We start from the raw sequence: 18598 nt of genomic DNA, 5'->3' as shown, positions 1-18598 counted from the left end.
AAAACCCTTCCCTCCTTAATAATAGCATCGATTTTTGGTTGGTAGCACTGTCATGCCATCAAAATGTTACCTTTCCCAGCCTCCCTGCAGCCAGGTTTGTCTGTGTAGTGAGTTCTAGTCTGACATGGTCCAACAGAAACACAATGCTGCCCCAAAAAATAATTAAAAATTTTCTCGTCAATTGATTTTAAAATTAAAAAGAAACAAACGAGGGCCGGTGTGCGGCACAGTGGGCTAAGCCACCGCCTGCAGCGCCAGCACTGCATATGGCCAGGTTTCCTCTGGAGCCACGGCAATCAGGACACGAGTTCTCTGCCACAGGGGCCAGCGTTGTGGTGCAGAGGGTTAAGCCACAGCCTGTGATGCCGGCACCCCATATGAACACTGGTTCAAGTCCCAGATGCTCTGCTTCCAATCCAGCTCCCTGCTAATGCACCTGAGAAAGCAGCAGAAGATGGCCCAAGTACCTGGGCCCCTGATCCGTGTGCAAGACAGTCAGGAATGAACAGCAGATGGAAGACCTTTCTCTCTCTGTAATTCTGCCTTTCAAATAAGTCTTTTTTTAAACAAAGAAATGAATGAATGAACTTTAATAATAGATTTTAATCCACTGCAAATAAAATACTATAATTTCCACATATAACCAAACATTTTTAATTAATGGAATCTTTTGTTATCTATATTAAAGTACTTATTTGAGAGGCAGAGAGAGAGACAGCATTCCAACCTGCAGCCTGCAACGCCGGGGCTGGGCTGGGCTGAAGCTGGGACTCCCCCGGCGGGGCAGGAACCCGGTTCCTTGAGCCATCACCACCGTTCCCAGGGTGCAGATTAGTGAGAAGCTGAAGTCAGGAGCGAGCCACACACTGACCCAGGCACTCCAGCACGGGACGCGGGCACCTAACCAGTGTCTTAGCCACAGGCCAAGCACTCACCCCGAGAACGCTCCTTTTAAGATTTCCTGAAAGTTCTATGTAACATGACGATTATAACTCATCGGCTACAGCTACTCTACTATCGCAGCTTCTGGCTGCATGTGATTATCAAACACTTGAAACGTGGCTGGTCCAGCCTGAGGTAGGCCACCAGTGTAAAACATGCTCCAACTTCAAAGACTTTAGATTTTTAAAAGGACACGGGGGACTTACATTGAGTTCCTGGCTCCAGGCTTTGGCTCCAGCAGGGGCCTGTTGTGATGAGCAAATGGGAGTGCATACTCTGTCTCAAATAACTAAATAAAATTAAAAACAAAGCAAAAACAAATGGACAGTGCTCCCTTCTTATTGCCTGGAATACAGATGCGGTGGCTAGAACCAAACAGCCACCTTGGGTCATGAGACACCCTAGAAATGGAAGCCACACGTGGCAGAGCTGGATTCTACAAGAAGTCTGGGATTCTGATACCTTCATGAAACTGTTGTCTACCTCCAGCCTTCCTTCCTCTGAGAGCAATAAAATCAATTATTTTTAACTCTATTAGGTGTTTTGGCTAAACACAACTTGCCCAAAATCTAAATGATACAAGAAGGCCAGTTTAGGTTTCTTTTCACCTTCTCCCACTTTTCTGTGGGAGGCACTGTCGGGACCTAAGAACCAGAGAAATCTTCCATCCCTTCCCAATTCAAACTGTGTAACTCTGGGCAAGTCTGCCACTCGGAGCCTGCCGGCTGTGGAGCACGCATCGCCGTCTGCCTGCTTCACGGGACTGCACAGGCACCAAATGAGAACATGGCACGTGACACGTGACTAGGCAGCATTTGACTGCACACAGGACGGGAAGCCAAAGGCCTCTGATCCCCAGGAGGGACTGCGGAGCCCAAGTTCACCACAGAGGCAACAACAGGAAGCAGCGCCCCGACCCTCCCTGCTCTTTCTCTCAGAGCTTCACTCTGGTTAACAGATTGTCTGTGACGGACTCACCCCGGCCACTGAGGGCTAAAGCCTCAGTGCAGATTCTCAGACCAACAGGGCACCTCCAGGGGGTGGCCCTGCGGCGCAGCAGTGGAGCCGCTGCTGGGATGCCTGGAGCCGGGGTGAGCCCCAGGTCTTCCACTTTCAGCCCAGCACCCTGCTAATGCGCGCGGAAGGCTGCAGGTGACAGCCCAGGTACCCAGGCTCCTGACACCCACGTGGGAGAGCTGGATGGAGTCCCTGGCTCCTGGTTCCACCTGGCCCAGCCCCAACTACTACAGGCAGATGGAAGATGGGTTTCTCTTTCTCTGTCACCCTTTCAAAAGCAAAAATAAATAAAAGCCTAAAAAAAGTCACCTCCAAAGTCATGTGCTCATTAATCTTTCTATAAAAGATCTCTGGGCTTAGGAGGGGATGCTTCTTAGCTTCTTTTCCCTGATAGATACAATATTCCTGAAGGCAGGGCCTCCCTCTAACCCACCACTGAGTGCCTGCCCGTGGCACAGGCCTGGCACAAAGCCTTCAGCCATGCCCAGCCCGAGAGGCAGCAGGTGATGGCTCAAGTAGTTAGGATGCTGCCACCCACATGGGAGACCCAGCAGAGTTCTCTGCTCCTGCCTTTGGCCTTGGCCAAGTCCCAGCTATTGCAGGCATTTGGGGAATGAACCAGCAATGGGAGCCCTGTCTGTCTCTGCCTTTTAAATAAACTTTTTAAAAAATGAATTAAAAAAAAAAAGTTTCAAGAAGAAAAAAGAAAAAAAGCAATCTACTTCCCTCTCCACATCCACTGTGCACTACTTGCTGCGGGCTAGAGTTTGTGAGTCTGCACTGCAGCCCCTCTAGGAGCTGTGCATCCTTGACCTGTTTATCTCTAATGTCCCACCTTGCTCTCATGTCAAGGGGCCGGCAGAGAGCAGGTGCTCAACATGTCTGCTGAATCATGAAAACTCAGCAAAACACAGCCCTCCAGCCATTCAGGAAATATGAAAGTTCTTGGGAAATAGAGTTCAAAGTTTATTTTGCTGTAAAAATTTTTGAAATCCATGCATGTTTTTTTCATAATATGCATTTTCTATGAACTTTTCGAAGCCCTCTCACATTTCCTGTGAAATCACTACTTCGCTGGTACGGTCCTAGGCGCTGGAGCCACAGCAGACAGTCTCTGCCTTCATGGAGCTTATGAGAGAGTGGGGAAGACAGACAAACGGAGCATAAGTGCAGTGGGTTAAGCAGTCACTCGCAATGCCAGCAACCCATTATCAGAGCACCAGTTCACATCTCAGTAAGACTGCTTCTGATCCAGCTTCCTGCTCATGCGCCTGGGCAAGCAGCAGAAGACAGGCCAAGTACTTGGGCCCCTACCACCCATGTGAGAGACCCAGATGAAGCTCCTGGCTCCTGGCTTTGGTATGGCCCAGCCCTGGCTGTTGCAGGCATTTGGGGAGTGAATCAGCAGAGGAAAGATCTCTGTCTCTCCCTCTCTGTAGGTTTGCCTCTCAGATAAATAATTTTTTTTAATTATAAAAACAATGAATCCAATACAATTATGTTAAGTACTGATAAGAACAGGTTGTCTTATACAAGCATATAACTGGAAAAGTTAACCGAATATAAGGATCAGGTTGGGTATCTCTAGGAAAGTAACATCCAAATTAAAAACCTAAAGATAATCTGGAATCACCAGACAAAAGAAGGAGAGGGGGAAGAAGAAGAGAAGAGCAGAAAGCGAGTATTCTAGGCAAAGGAACAGCCACGGAGTACTGCACAGCTGAGACCCCAAGGCAGGACATAACAGTGTACTCGGTAAGTGAAAGAAGGTCCGTTTGTCCAGAATGCTGGAGGGGGCAAGGAGCAGGGAATGAGACTGGAAACATGGCCCGCGAAAAGAACTGAATGAAGTTCAAAGAACTATTAAAAAGTTTTGGTAGGTAGGCTGGCGCCGTGGCTCACTAGGCTAATCCTCCGCCTTGTGGCGCCAGCACACCAGGTTCTAGTCCCGGTCGGGGCGCCGGATTCTGTCCTGGTTGCCCCTCTTCCAGGCCAGCTCTCTGCTGTGGCCAGGGAGTGCAGTGGAGGATGGCCCAAGTGCTTGGGCCCTGCACCCCATGGGAGACCAGGAGAAGTACCTGGCTCCTGCCATGGGATCAGCGCGGTGCACCGGCAGTGGCGGCCATTGGAGGGTGAACCAACGGCAAAGGAAGACCTTTCTCTCTGTCTCTCTCTCTCTCACTGTCCACTCTGCCTGTCAAAAATAAAAATGAAAATGAAAAAAAAAAATTTTGGTAGGGAGTCGTGGCAAAGCAGGGTAAGCTACTGCTTGGGATGACTGCATCCTGTATGGGCGCCGGTTCCAGCCCTGGCTGCTCCGCTTCTGATCCAGCTCCCTGCGAATGTACCTGGGAAGCAGCAGATGATGGCTAAAGTATCTGGGCTCCTGCCACCCATGTGGGACACTAGACTGGAGTTCCTGGCTCCTGGCTTCAGCCTGGTCCAACTCCAGCTGTTGCTGCCATCTGGGGAGTGAACCAGCAGATGGAAGATCTGTTTCTCTGCCTTCAAATAAATAAATAAATCTTTTAAAAAATGTTTAATTTGGGGGCTGGCACTGTGGCGCAGTGGGTTAAAGCCCTGGTATACAGAACCAGCATCCCATATGGGCGCTGCTTCTTGTCTCGGCTGCTCCGCTTCTGATCCAGCTCCCTGCTAACGCACCTGGAAGACCCAAGTGCTTGGGCCCCTGCTCCCATGTGAGAGACCCAGAAAAACTCCAGGCTCCCGGCTTCGGATCAGCCCAGCTCCAGCTGTTGTGGCCATTTGGGGAGTGAACAGAGGATGGAAGACCTTTCTCTTTGTCTGTCTGTCTCTCTCTCTCTCTCTCTCTGTCTCTACCTCTCTCTGTAATTGTGTTTTTCAAATAAATAAAGAAATCTTAAAAAAAAAAAAAAGGTTTAACTAGAGGAGGGACATTCATTCATTCAACCAACAAGTCTTTCTTGAATACCTGTGACATAGTAGGCACTGTTCTAGGTGCTAGAATGATAAGGTCACATTTGGTTTTCAAACAGCCCTCCCTGGCTACAGTGCACACAAGGGTGTGGGGGCAGGAAGGCAAAAATAGATGCTTTTGAGATGTCTAACAGTCTGGGGTATAAACTAGATGCAAACATTGCCAGATGAACACAAGAGAAAGTATGCACAAGTTAAATGAGAGCATATGAGCTGCAGGTGCTAAGCTACACAGCACACCACAGCAGAGACACCGGAATTCATGGGAAGAATTTCCAAATGGACACCACGTTATGAAACTTGGGCCAATGTTTGTGAGAGACATCTTGTGGTTTCACGGTGCCCATGGCCCTCCATGTGGAGAAGGCGCCACTCGAACTGAATCCTCAGAAGCCGCCCTGGAGGAGCGTTGTCCTTGCCAGGTGGTGAAACCTGGGCTCGCACAGGGCACCGGTGCCGTGGCTGGGACCTGCAGGGAGGGCTGCTATCTTCCCGAGCGCAGGGCGCGAGTCTGTCTGCCCCAGCGCTACCCCGTGTCACACCCAGAGTAGTCCCTCGACACTTAGGGAAAAGACGACTCCCACGGGCAAGCTCGCGCTCCCTGGAGCACTGCTGGGCATTATACAGGCAGAAAGTGAACGTGCGTATTTACACAAGTGCTGGGACGCGAGACGCCAGGGCTGTGGAGGCTGCCTGAGGCTCCGGCAGGTGGCGGGAGTTTGGGAAAGGCGCTCTGGAGAAGGTGGGCCCCGGACTACGGGGAGGAGCAGTCAGGAGGGGAGACGCTGGCAGATTCTGCCCTTTGAGAAGTCAAGACTCAGCGGCGAGGAAGATGGCAAGGTGTGTGTCCGCGGGGAAAGCTCTTACCTGAAGCCTCCCAGGCCGTGGGAGAAGATGATCAACGGGTATCCAGAGTCCTTTGTCTTAAAGGGGCCATTCCAGCTAACAGGCAGCCGATAAGATCCTGGCAGAGACAGGGCTATAGAATCTCTGGCTGCCCCAAAGTCGTCATCCCAAGGGCAGCGTGGGCGCAAGCATGGCGGGGACATGCGCTTTTCCCTTCTGAAAGACCCCATTCACCCCTGGGACAGCCCAGGGCAGCCAATCACCTAGTTTTGTTTTGTTTTGTTTTGTTTTGTTCTCTTCCCCCCATCTTTCCCCAAGGGAGAGTAAACACAATAGAAAATGGGAAGATACATCCCAAGGGGTCCTGGGTGCTGGCAGCAGCCGGGGTGGAGTTCCTGGTGGTGGGGCCTTTCCTGGTGGGGGGCCTCTGGCAGAAGTGGGTGGTGCAGCACGACCCCACCCAGAAGATGGCAGGACTGCAGGGAGAGCTGCAGGAGGCTGCATGCCCCTTGACAGATAAGAGGGTGCCTTTGATCTGCAGATAGCAGTGCAGAGTTTGAATAAACAAGTAAGAGCTGCCAATAATGGCAGACATTTGCTGTCCCAAGCACTGCCCCAGGGCTGACATTCTACCCATACTGCAACTCTGCAGAGGGAGGTGCTCAGACAGGTTAAGTCACTTCCAACAGCCGCCCGGCTGGCAGATTACAAAGTCTGGGTTCCAGTCCCGCAGAGTCAGAGTCCACAACCAAAACTTTCACTATGAGGTTCTCTCCCAACTCGCACACCATACCCACCACAAAGGTGGTGGACACTGCAAGCACTCAGGCCCGGTGCCTGCCTGGGAATGTAACCAAGCAAAGTGGGACAGCATCTGGGGGCCACGCTGGTCCTCACCCACGGCCAGGTTGAACAGCAGGCCCCCCCAGCGCTTATTGAACCGCAGGTAATCAGCCAGGCCAGTGTAGTACTCGTAGCGGGGGATCCACAGGGGTTGCTCCGGGGTCTCCTCTGCCTCTTGGCAGGGGTAGAAGATTCGAAAGAAGCTCCCCTGTAGGAAAGAAGAGAGCAGGAAGCCAAGCACTGCTGGATTCCCCAGCAGACACGCCCAGTAGGTGTCTGGGGCACTAGCAAAGCAGGCACCGACACGAGCCTCACAGTTCACTAACGTACCCAAACCTCACCTTCAGGAAACCCAGAGAGGGGCAATTTTACTTGGAGCGAACACGTCAGGCTTACGTTATTTCAAATAGCCATCTATATTTACATTTACACCTGGGGGTGCCCCCAAAACTTTGGGCACTTGGGTCACTGAAGGACTTAAATCTGGCCGTGAGCCCAGCGCCAGGGGAGCCCCAAGAGCTGCAGGCCCAGCCCCCGCGCTGAACGGGGTGGCGTTGGTAGGTCGCCTGGGCCTCCCCGGCAGGCTGGCCGGCCCTCAGAAGTGGCAACACGCACTGTCCATGGGATAGGTGAGGGGTTAGCAGGCCACGCGTGCCTCCTGCGCAGCAGAGGGGAGTCCACGGGCCAGCGGGGAAAGGCCTAGGAACTGACCGAGACAACGTCCAGAAGCTGACGCAGGAGGGAAACAGGTGCAGGCAGAAGCCACGGAGATGTTTCGGGGCAGGGCTGGAGACACTTACCTGCAGACCCTGGCCTTCCATCACGTCCCCGCAGCCTACGCGGTGGGGTCCTGTGACCGGGGGAAAGCACACGGACTGGCTGGCCCCCATCTCATCACCGCTGGACGCAAGTGACTCGGGCAGAGCTGCGCTGGGCTGGGAGGAGGAACACAGGGCAGTCTCACGCTGGCTTCCTCGTAGCTTCTTGCTTATCCAGGCCATCGGCCATCCCTTTCCCCATCTTATCACCCCATCCGCCCTGCCAACCACACGCGGAATCTTGCACAGCATCTACTCCTCTGCAACACGGACTTTGCCAAGGTTTGGGGGGGGGGGGTTGCTTTTTATTTTTTGGTAGTTTGAGGACACGATCACGGAGATAGAACTTCCCTACTCCTGAAAACCGACCAGTGAGCATTTATTCAGCACCTACTATGTGCCCCGAACGGCAATAACTGCTGCTGAGACCACAACAGACCCTCATGAGGCTGACAATAAACTATTGATCCCAGCAGCACTGGGCAAGCTCTTTCAGCGCATCCGCCTCCTTTCATTCTCTCAGCGGCTCTGAGACAGGCACTGGGAAGACCCTGCTGGACAGAGGAAACCAGGGCAGAGAGAGGCGGACTCACTTTCCCTGGTGACCCAGCCTGTCTAACCCAGAAGCCGAGCTCTCAACCGTGACTGATGCGCTCATGGAAGGCGCAGCTACACAAGGGCAAAGTCACCAATCCAAAGTTGTGCTGAGCCTCGGAGGATGAGGAAGTTTAGAGAGGCAAGGAGGAGGCAGGGAGAATGCTAGACGTCGTAGAAGAGCAAAGAAAGGGCAGAGATGGGGAGACAGGTGGACAGCGCATGGAACAGGAGGCACCAGCGTTGAGGGCGTGCACGCTTCTGACCACGCGGCATCCCGAGGACTCCTCTGCTTCCTCAGCTGGCGCTCTTCAATTTCACCATCAGCAGCGGCACCCCCACTACCACACTGTTTGCACCAGGGACTGTTTGTGCATATCATGGATTTAATCCTCGCAGAAATCTCTATTTGTGTTATCATTTCACGGTACACGCGGGGAAACTCAAGCTTGATAAAACTGGGTCATCCGCCCCACAGGAAGCAGCTAGCACAGCCGGGTTTTGCTCAAGGGCAGTGTGGCTGGCCCGCGGAGAATGCGTTCCAACCTCCCAGGACCCGCTGCCTTAGGATTTCAGTGGGGCAGGCCCCTCCCTGTCCTCCAGGACTGAACCCTAATGCACCTGAGCCCATCAGCCCTCGTTATCCCAGTCACTCTGTGGATGAAGAGGGGACACGTGACATTAAGTGGGTCCTGTCTGAGCAGAGCCCAGGGCTTCAGTTTGATGGTTGAAGGGAGCGAGTTCTCTCTTGTTTTGAACAAGAGTGATGAGAAGATGTCACGTGTGGAGTGACCTTGAACTATAGCAGCCACTTTAGCACCTTGAGGATGAAGTTTCTACCCAAGGAGAAGGGCAGAGGCGACAATCACAGGGAAACGAGTCACTTTTTTGAAGCCATGAAATCCCTGGCTCAGGCCCTACCTGAAACCTGAGCCCTTCCTGGGCTTTCTGCTGTAAAAGACTTTATTTATTGGAGAGGGAGAGCAGCCAGCATTCTGGTGTAACGGGTTGAGCTGACGTCTGCAATGCCAGCATCCCACATGGGCGCTGGTTCAAGTCCTGACTGCTCCACTTCTGATCCAGTTCCCAGCTAACGTGCCTGGGAAAGCAGCAGAAGATGGCCCAACTGTTTGTGCCCCTGCACCCACATAGGCGACTCGATGATGCTCCTGGCTCCCAGCTTCGGCCTGGCCTAGCCCTGGCCATGTGGCCATTTAGGGAGTGAACCAGAGGATGAGAGACCTCTCTCTCTCTCTGTAACTCTGCCTTTCAAATAAATAAAATAAATCTTTTTTAAGAAAAGAAATAGGCCAGCGCCGCAGCTCAATAGGCTAATCCTCCGCCTTGCGGCGCCAGCACACCAGGTTCTAGTCCCGGTCGGGGCGCCGGATTCTGTCCCGGTTGCCCTTCTTCCAGGCCAGCTCTCTGCTGTGGCCAGGGAGTGCAGTGGAGGATGGCCCAAGTGCTTGGGCCCTGCACCCCATGGGAGACCAGGATAAGTACCTGGCTCCTGCCATCGGATCAACGCGGTGCGCTGGCTGTAGAGGCCATTGGAGGGTGAACCAACGGCAAAGGAAGACCTTTCTCTCTGTCTCTCTCTCTCACTATCCACTCTGTCTGTCAAAAAATAAATAAATAAATAAATAAAAATAAAGAAAGGAAGGAAGGGAAAAGGGAGAGTGACAGAGAGAGGGGGACAGACAGAGAAAGACATCTTCCGCATGCTGGTCACTCCCCAAATGCCCAGAACAGCCAAGACTGGACCACATCAAAGCCAGGAGCCAAGACTGCAACCAGGTTTCCCACATGGGAGGCAGGAACCCAAGGATTTCAAACCTTCCGCTGCTTTCCCACACACATTAGCATGGCGCTGGGTCAGAAGCAGAGCAGCCAGGGCCTGAATCAGTGGTCCAATATGGGATGTTGACGTCACAAGCAGTGGTTTAACCTGCTGCACTACAACACCGGGCTCTAGGCTTTCTTTCCCATTTAAAACACCTGGGGGCCAGCGCTGTGGTGTAGGAGGTAAGGACTCCACCTGCAGTGCTGGCATCCCATGTGGGGGCTGGTTCGAGTCCCGGCTGCTCCACTTCTGATCCAGCTCTCTGCTATGGCCTGGGAAAGCAGTGAAAGACAGCCCAAGTTCTTGGGCCCCTGCACCCACATGGGAGACCCAGAAGAAACTCCTGGCTTCGGATCAGTGTAGCTCCAGCCATTGCGGCCATCTGCAGAGTGAACCAGCGGATGGAAGACCTCTCTCTCTCTGTAACTCTGCCTTTCAAATAAATAAATAAATCTTTAAAAAACAAAACAAAAAAACCTTGTATTTAGATTCCCATTGTTTACAACCGAAAATATCTATAGTTAGATACACTGACTCCCAGGGCCACACTGTTAATTAGATTATTCTGCACCTTTAAGACACTCCGGGAGGAATGAGAAAGTTCAAGTCAAAGCATGTATGGGCGAGCAGAGACCTCAGAGATCGTTTCTGCCACGCCACCTGACAACCAACACCCCGCCTCCAGTACACACATGTGCTTTATTGATGGAGAAACCAAGGTCCTGAGATTAACCTGCTGCTCGGGGCACGAGTGGAGCTGTCATCACACACAGATCTCTAGTCTGCCAGCTTCCAAGTGTCTGCTGCAGTGAGAAACACCCACATCACGCTAATGTCGTCCTACTGAACTCTGCAAGAGAACAATTTTCTGGTGTGGACATTTGGCACAGCAGGTGCGACATCAGCTGTGACATCCACAGCCCATATAGGAGTGCCCGGATTCAAGCCCCACTTCTGCTCCTGATGCCAGCGTCCTGCTAATGCACACCCTGGGAGGCAGCAGGTGATGGCTCAGATAGTTGGGCCGCTGCCACCCAAGCAGATCTATATTGAGTTTCTGGATCCTGGCCTCAGCCTGGCCCAGTCCTGGCTCCTGTGGACATTTGGGGAGTGAAACAGCAGGCAGCAGATCTCTGTCTGTCCATCTCTGTCTCTCTGCCTTACAAACAAATAAATAATTTTTAAAAATTATTTTCTGTGGCGTAGCAGGTAAAGCTGTTGCCTGCAGTGCCAGCATCTCATGTGGGTGCCAGTTCGAGTCCCGGCTGTTCCACTCCTGATCCAGCTCTCTGCTGTAGCCTGGAAAAGCAGTAGAAGATGGCCCAAGTCCTTGGGCCCCTGCACCTGTGTGGGAGACCCGGAAGAAGCTCCTGGCTCCTGATCGGCACAGCTCAGGCCGTTGCAGCCACTTAGGGAGTGAACCAGCAGATGAGAGACCTCTCTCTCTGCCTTTCCTTCTCTCTCTGTGTAACTCTGAGGTAATAAATAATCTTTTTTAAAAATTATTTTCTTTCCTGGGGCTGGCACTGTAGCATAGTGGATTAAAGCCCTGGCCTGAAGCACCGGCATCCCATATGGGCACCGGTTCTAGTCCCGGTGCTCCTCTTCCAATCCAGCTCTCTGCTATGGCATGGGAAAGCAGTAGAAGTGGGGCCCCTGCACCCACGTGGGAGACCTGGAAGAAGCTCCTGGCCCATTGCGGCCATCTGCAGAGTTAACCAGTGCTTCAAAGACCTCTCTCTCTGTCTCGCTCTCTCTCTCTCTGTAACTCTGTCTTTCAAATAAATAAAATAAATCTTAAAAAAAAATTATTTTCTTTCCACCACAGGCTTAATTTCCTCATTTCACTTCTCTGAAGCAAATTTGAAAATAAACCCAATTCTTTTTCAAAAGAAGTTACGCTCCTAACTCAGCCAGCGGATTGTTCAGTGAAGGTGGCCAGAGTGCTGCTCTCACTCCCTGACCTCTTCCTCCCTGCGGCTGTTGAAGGCTTGCACAAGGATGACCTGCGGCTGGGGTCACAAGACGCGCGCCAGCCACATGACAGCAGGGCAGCTGCACGTCCCAGCCATCATGAAAGATAGTCGGATAAGCTGCAGGAGTTCAGAGAAGAGTGCCCCGCTGGCTCGGGAGCAGAGGGCTGCGGACGGGAGATGCTGCTTGGCCAGCAGAAGACGGTGTGAACAAAGGCAGCACTAAGAAGGCCTGCACGAGCCACGGCCAGGGCTCAGGGACAGACACGAGGGGAGGAAAGAGGGCAGAGACTGCACTCAGAGGGTGGCGCTCCCTCAGGGACGGCGGGGGTGGGCAGGAGAGACACTAGCGGGCCCAGCAGTCCTGCAGCCTGGCTCTCCTACCTTGAGCACTGCGCATTCTTGTGAGGTTGAAATAGCGCATTGAAAGCGTTACTCAAGTTACTCAAAGAGGTGGGCATGAGCACAGTGGTCGGTCGAGGGGTCCCTAACTGCCAACACCCCACAGCAGAGCGCCTGGAGTCCCTACCCTCTTCCTGACTCCAGCTTCCAGCGATGACGGTTCAAGCCGTTGGGTCCCTGCCACCCACGTGGGAGACCTGGCTTTGGCCAGGTCTGGCGCCAGCTGTTGCAGGCAGGAGATCTGTCATCTGCCTCCCCCGTTCAAAAAATTAAATTAAAAAAATTTGAAAAGCACCTAGTCCAGTGGTAGCTGGCCCTTAGGAAACGCTTGTTGACTGAATGAAAAACAGAAACAATAGGATCTGCGACTGAGTGGACCTGGAGAGGAAAGGGAGAGGGGCGAGCTGAAGGATTTGGTGACTGCAGTTTACGGGAAAGTTTTTTTTTTTTTAGATTTTATTTATTTATTTGAAAGTCAGAGTTACAGAGAGAGGGAGAGACAAAGGGAGTGGTCTCCCATTCGCTGGTTCATTCCCTAGATGGCCGTAACAGCTGGAGCTGGGCCGATCTGAAGCCAGGAGCCAAGAGCCTCTTCTAGGTCTCCTATGTGGGTGCAGGGGCCCAAGGACTTGGGCCATCATCGGCTGCTTTCCGTGGGCACATTAGCAGGGAGCTGGATAGGAAGTGGAGCAGCCAGGACTCGAAGCAGCACCTGTACGGGATGCCACTGCCACAGAGGCTTAACCTACCACGCCACAGCACGCAGGCCCCGGCAGAGTTCTGTCTCACTGCACAGAGACTAACGCTTGGGGCAGGCATCAGATAAGTAAACAGCCATGCAGGGGGAGCAGAACGCTCTGGTGGTCCTGCCAAGTTCCTGGCAGTGTCATCAATGAAGTTACGTTTGGAAATAAGGAACGAGAGAAGACAGCAGGCCACAGTGAGGTAACAGGAAAACAAATCCGTGTACCCCAGGCTCACACCAATGCACGCCCAAGGCGGATGGGCAGATGCCAAGATCCAATCTGACTTGCAAATTTTGCCAGACAGAAATCCACCCAGAGCATCCGGAGTGATCTCCAGTAAACGCCAGGGCCTTCGCCCAGGCCATCAGTCCAGGCGCCGCTGCCTTCTCTTGCTCACCTGTCTAAACAACCAGGGCAGTGCCTGTCCAGCAGCCTCACAATGCGTCAAGCCCCAGTGTCAGCGAGTCCTCTGTGGCGCCTTCCCGGGGCCTCCCCGCCACGCCTCCTCAACCCTGGGCCCGCTTCACGTCCCTCGGCTCTGCCACAGGGCAGCTCTTGGATTAGCGCCCATGCTAGCGGTTGTCAGAGACGTGTCTGCAACAGAGGTCCGGAGACTCTAGGTCAGAAGTTCCAGAACCTACCCTCATAATTGTCGGGAAACCTGTTAAAAATGTATGCGTATACTCTAGGGCCTCCATTCCCAGAGACCATGAGATTTTGTATTTACTTGAAAGGCTGAAGAGAGAGAGAGAGAGAGAGAGAAAGAGATAGTGAGAACCTCCATCTGCTGGTTCACTCCTCAACTGTCCTCAGTGGCTAGGGTTGGCCAGGCCAAAGCCAAACGAAGGGACACGGATTGAGCCCCTACTCTGTGAAGAAAACACACGGATAGAGGGTTGGCCTGCAAAGAGGATAAAACACAGTTTTACCCCCGGGAGTATGTCTGAAGAGGTAGAAGGATAAATAGCATTCTTAGGATAAATTAATTCTTGAGATCAGCCATATGAGGCCACTACATTAAGTGTAGGAACAAGCCTCTGGGTGGCCACGAGGACTGCACCAAGTGGAATCACTGTCGTGAGGGTGGTGGCCTGCAGCATGGCACACACGTGGGCAATGCTCATGGCACTCACACACACCCATGTGAACAGGACTTTTCTACCATCTGGACCAGCTGTTCTCACACCCTGCTTATCAGAGACACCTGGGAAGGTTTCAAAGAATGACTAGGGGGCAGATGTATAGGGCCTAGCGGTTAGGACACCACTGTCCCACATGACAATGCCTGGGTTCAATACCTGGCTCAGGGGCTGACATTGTGGCACAGCGGGATAAGTCAATACTTGAAACACCAGCATCCCATATTGAAGCAACAGTTTGGTCCCAGCTGATCCACTTCCAATCCAGCGCCCTGCTAATGTGCCTGGGAAGGCAGTTGAAGATGGCCCAAGTACTTGGGTCCCTGAAACCCATGTGAGAGACCTGGATGGAGTTCCAGACTCCTGGCTTTGGTTTGGCCCAGCCCCAACTATTCTGGTCATCTGGGTAGTGAAGCAGCAGATGGAAGATCTCTTTGTCTCTCTCTCTCTCTCTCTCTCTCTCTGCCTTTCAAATGAATAAAATAAATTAAAAAATAATAATTCCTGCCTCTAGCTTCCTGCTAACGTGAGTGCAGGAAGCGATGGTGAGGGCTATGTAACTGGGTTCCCACCACACCCACAGGGGAGACCCACATGCACTCTTAGCTCCCAGCTTCAGCCTCACCCAGGTTCAGCCATTGTAGGTGTTTGAACCGTGGGCCAACAGATGAGACATTTCTCTCTCTTTCTTCTTTTTTCTGTGTTGTTCTGTCATTCAAGTAAACAAAATAAATCAAATAATAAAAATAAAGCTATTAGTGGGAGAAAGAAAACTTACAATGACTTTATTCATTCTGCCACTTATTAGTTGTATGATTTTTTTTTTAAAGATTTATTTATTTATTTATTTGAAAGGCAGTCACAGAGAGGCAGAGGCAGAGAGAGAGAGAGCAGCCTTCCATTCGCCGGTTCACTCCCCAGATGCTGCGCCAGTGCAAAGCCAGGAGCTTCTTCCAGGTCTCCTACGCGGGTGCAGGGGCCCCAGGACTCAGGCCATCTTCCACTGCTTTCCCAGGCCACAGCAGAGAGCTGGATCGGAAGTGGAGCAGCTGGGACTCAAACCAGCACCCATATGGGATGCGGGCACTGCAGGCGGTGGCTTTACCCGCTGTGCCACAGCGCCAGCCCCAGGTGTGTGATCTTAAGCAAGTTTCTCAAACTCTGCCCCTCTGCTAATTCATCCACTCGACAGAAACAACCAACACCCGTGAACTTGTTGATAAGGTTGGAGCAATGGATGAAAGCCCCTGACGTACACAAGTCACTACAAATGCAGAGAGTAGCTATAACCACAATTACGTTAACTAGATGACCCCTCGAGCCTACGTTCCTCGTAGGTAAAATGGGGACATGTTACAAGTGGAACTTAAATAAGAAAAGTGTTACTGCCCGAGGCCTGGGACACTGTACATCCCCGGAAATGATAGGGACAGGTGAATGATGCTACGCCTGTCTCAATACACCCAGCCAAAATCTCTTTCATTTTTCCTGGATTAAACCCTTTGGCAAAATGGAGTCTCTCTTCCCAGATCTGACACACTCCCACCCAAGCCAGAGAGTCTACGACCCAGGCCCAGAACAGGCCCGAGGGACTGCAGGGGCTTCCACTGCAGCGACTTTGTCCCGCCCTGGCGCTGGTGCTGGGGGCACGGCCGGCCTTCCTGCCACTTGTGTGGACTTTTCATCTCTGGCTATTCCAGGACGGAGGCCAAGATCAGCACGGCCCCGGCTCTCTGGGGACTCAAAGCTGCCAGCTCTGACCTTTGGTATCTGCAGGAAGCGAGGAAATGCCATCCTGCTCCTAGAGAACATGGAGACACCAGGGCTCAGCGACAGCCTGGGCAATGAGCGGGCCAAAGAGGCCAGGCGCTGCAGGCCGTGTCCTAGGGCAGGAAGAGAGGTAATAAAAGTCCTCGCTGTAGCCAGTGGAGGTCTCAGCTTCATTTATCGTTTTAGATTTTTTTAAAAAAGATTTCTTTATGGGGCATAGTAGGTTAAGTCTCCACCTGTGGCGCTGGCATCCCATATGGGAGCAAATTCGTGTCCCGGCTGCTCCTCTTCAGATCCAGCTCTCTGCTGTGGCCTGGGAAAGCAGCAGAAGATGGCTCAAGTGCTTGGGCCCCTGCACCTACATGGGAGACCTGGGAGAAGCTCCTGGCTCCTGGCTTCAGATCGGTGCAGCTCTGGCCGTTGTGGCCATTTGGGGAGTGAACCAGCGAATGGAAGACAATGCGCTGATCCGATGGCAGGAGCCAGGAGCCAGGTGCTTTTCCTGGTCTCCCATGGGGTGCAGGGCCCAAGCACTTGGGCCATCCTCCACTGCACTCCCTGGCCACAGCAGAGGGCTGGCCTGGAGGAGGGGCAACCGGAACAGAATCCGGCGCCCCGACCGGGACTAGAACCTGGTGTGCCGGCACCATTAGGCGGAGGATTAGCCTAGTGAGCCGCGGCGCCGGCCCTCTCTCTCCTTCTCACTGTCTGTAGCTCTACCTCTCAAATAAATAAAATCTTTAAAAAAAAAAAAAGCTTTACTGATTTATTTGAAAGGCAGAGACACAGACAGAGACAGAGAAGTAAAGGGATCTTCTATCCGCTGGTTCACTCCCCAAAGTGCAGCAGGGGCTCAAGGACTCGGGCCTCCTTGCACTGCTTTCCTAGGCCACTAGCAGGGAGCTGGATCGGAAGTGGAGCAGCCGGGACTTGAACCGGCAGCCACGTGGGATACTGGTGCTGCAGGGGGTGGCTTAACCCACTGCCCACAACACCTGGCACGGTCTCAGTTTTAAAGCACTTTCACCCGTCTTCACTTACTGGCTCCACCACACAACCTCGCCCTAAAACTGATGGTCATTTCCTTCTCATCCATGAAGAGTCAAAGACCCAAACAGGCTGTATGATTTCCCCAAGGTCGCAGAGAGCGAGAGGCTGGGCCGGACTAGAACTGTGCCGGCTGACATCAAGTCCAAGGCTCTTCTGAGGATCCGCAAGGAGGAATGGGGACCCTTCTCCCAACAGCAAGGAAAAAAGGACAGTGAGAGAAACAGCGACACACACGAGGTATGAAGGCCCATAAGGCAGCCCAGGTTTGGGACCTCGTGGCTCAGTGGGTCAAGCCACCACCTGCATCCCGTCATCAGAGTGCCCGGTCCAATTCCTGGCTTTCGATCCCGTTCCCTGCTAACGCTCCTGGGAGGCAGCAGAACTTAGGTCCCTGCTACCGATGTGGGAGACCTGGGTGCAGTTCCTGGCACCTGGCTTCAGCCTGGTCCGTCCCGCTGTTGCAGCCATTAGGGGAGTGAACCAGTGGGTGGAAGACCTCTTTCTCTGTTTCTCCCTCTTTCTCTCTGTTGTTCTGCCTTTCAAATAAATAAATAAATTGCTAGAAGAGTAAGCAGGTTAAGCTTCTGCCTGTGTCTCTGGCATCCCACGTGGGCACAGGTTGGAGACCCACCTGCTCCACTTGCAGTCCAGCTCTCTGCTATGCCTGGGAAAACAGCGGAGGACGGCCCAAGTGTTTGGGCCCCTGCACCCACTAGGAGACCCAGAAGCAGTTCCGGGCTCCTGGCTTCAGCCTGGTCCAGCCCTGACCATTGTGGCCATTTGGGAAGTGAACCAGCGGATGGATGAGTTCTCTCCGTCTCTCCCTCTAACTTTGCCTTTCAAATAAACAAAATAAATAAATAAATCTGGGGGGGAGGGGGACAGCACCAGCCCAGGTTTCAGGGAGGTGAGGCTCCCCCAGGCTCCAGGACCCAGAGAGAGGCTGCAGATTGAGCTCAGGGTAGGGTTCCAGGGCCGGGGGAGGGAACCAGCGACTGGACCGCAGGGGGCTGAAGGGTGTGGCTGGACACTGGGGGTGTCTGAATAGGAAACAGGGCGAAGGTGAAAGATCAGTGCGCAGTGCCTGAGGTGGTTGACAGACGAGGAAGCCCCAAACCGGGCTGCCCCAGGAAAAAGTCTGCAGACAGTTCAGTTCAGAACAGCTTTCTCCAAACACACTTACCCAGTCAAGGTGATCCCTCAGAAGTAATCCCTGTCGTTTAACTCGACGGAAAGGAGAAACCGCCCAGGAGCCCGTGGCCCTTTGGTAGTTGTAGTTTTCAGGATCAACGTGGGCGCTTGAAAGCATTGCCCGCGTCCATGTCAGGAACTACAACTCCCGAGGTGCACCGCGCGAGACGCGCAGTATGGTCCTGGGACTACAGTCCCCAGAGTTCCACGCGACCCCGTGGTTGGAAGAGGCTGCCCTAAGGCGTAGGATGCGATGCGATTCCTCCCCCTGGTGGTCTGAGCCGCGGCCGCAGTCGAAGCCACGGTTGTAGGCACGAGCGGAGGGTTACTGCTTATAGTCATGCGGCACTAAGAGAGACGGTCGGTAACTCTCCGCCTCACTGGTCCTCGAATAGTTCCCAGGCGTGCCTGGAAAGAGCCGGAGTTTCCCTTTATTCTCGCAGCGTGGGGAGGGGGTCCGAGCTTG

The 18598-nt window shown here is 53.0% G+C and overlaps 1 protein-coding gene across 5 annotated transcripts in view; it reads right to left on the bottom strand.

Annotated features, from left to right (window-relative positions):
* PAFAH2 (platelet activating factor acetylhydrolase 2) overlaps window positions 1-18279 on the bottom strand; it is a 36973-nt gene extending 18694 nt beyond the window's left edge. For 3 of the 5 annotated variants that reach the window (XR_011390832.1, XR_011390833.1, XM_051856854.2), the window contains exons 1-5: window positions 18125-18279; window positions 7407-7541; window positions 6661-6814; window positions 5785-5881; window positions 4308-4424 (exon numbers count right to left, since the gene is read on the bottom strand). Coding sequence is in view for 2 of the 5 variants with exons in the window: in XM_051856854.2 (XP_051712814.1) it covers window positions 4308-4424; window positions 5785-5881; window positions 6661-6814; window positions 7407-7541; window positions 18125-18250 (629 nt within the window). In the remaining 3 variants the exon portion in view is untranslated. The remainder of the gene's footprint in view (window positions 1-4307; window positions 4425-5784; window positions 5882-6660; window positions 6815-7406; window positions 7542-18124) is intronic. The other 2 variants (XR_011390834.1, XM_002716106.5) reach the window with 2 other exon arrangements.
* Between the last annotated feature and the right edge of the window lie 319 nt (window positions 18280-18598).

This window comes from Oryctolagus cuniculus, chromosome 7 (assembly GCF_964237555.1).
Source record: "Oryctolagus cuniculus chromosome 7, mOryCun1.1, whole genome shotgun sequence".
NCBI lineage: Eukaryota > Metazoa > Chordata > Mammalia > Lagomorpha > Leporidae > Oryctolagus > Oryctolagus cuniculus.
Note: the sequence above shows the minus strand (reverse complement) of the source record. Positions and strands in the feature narration are given on the sequence as shown.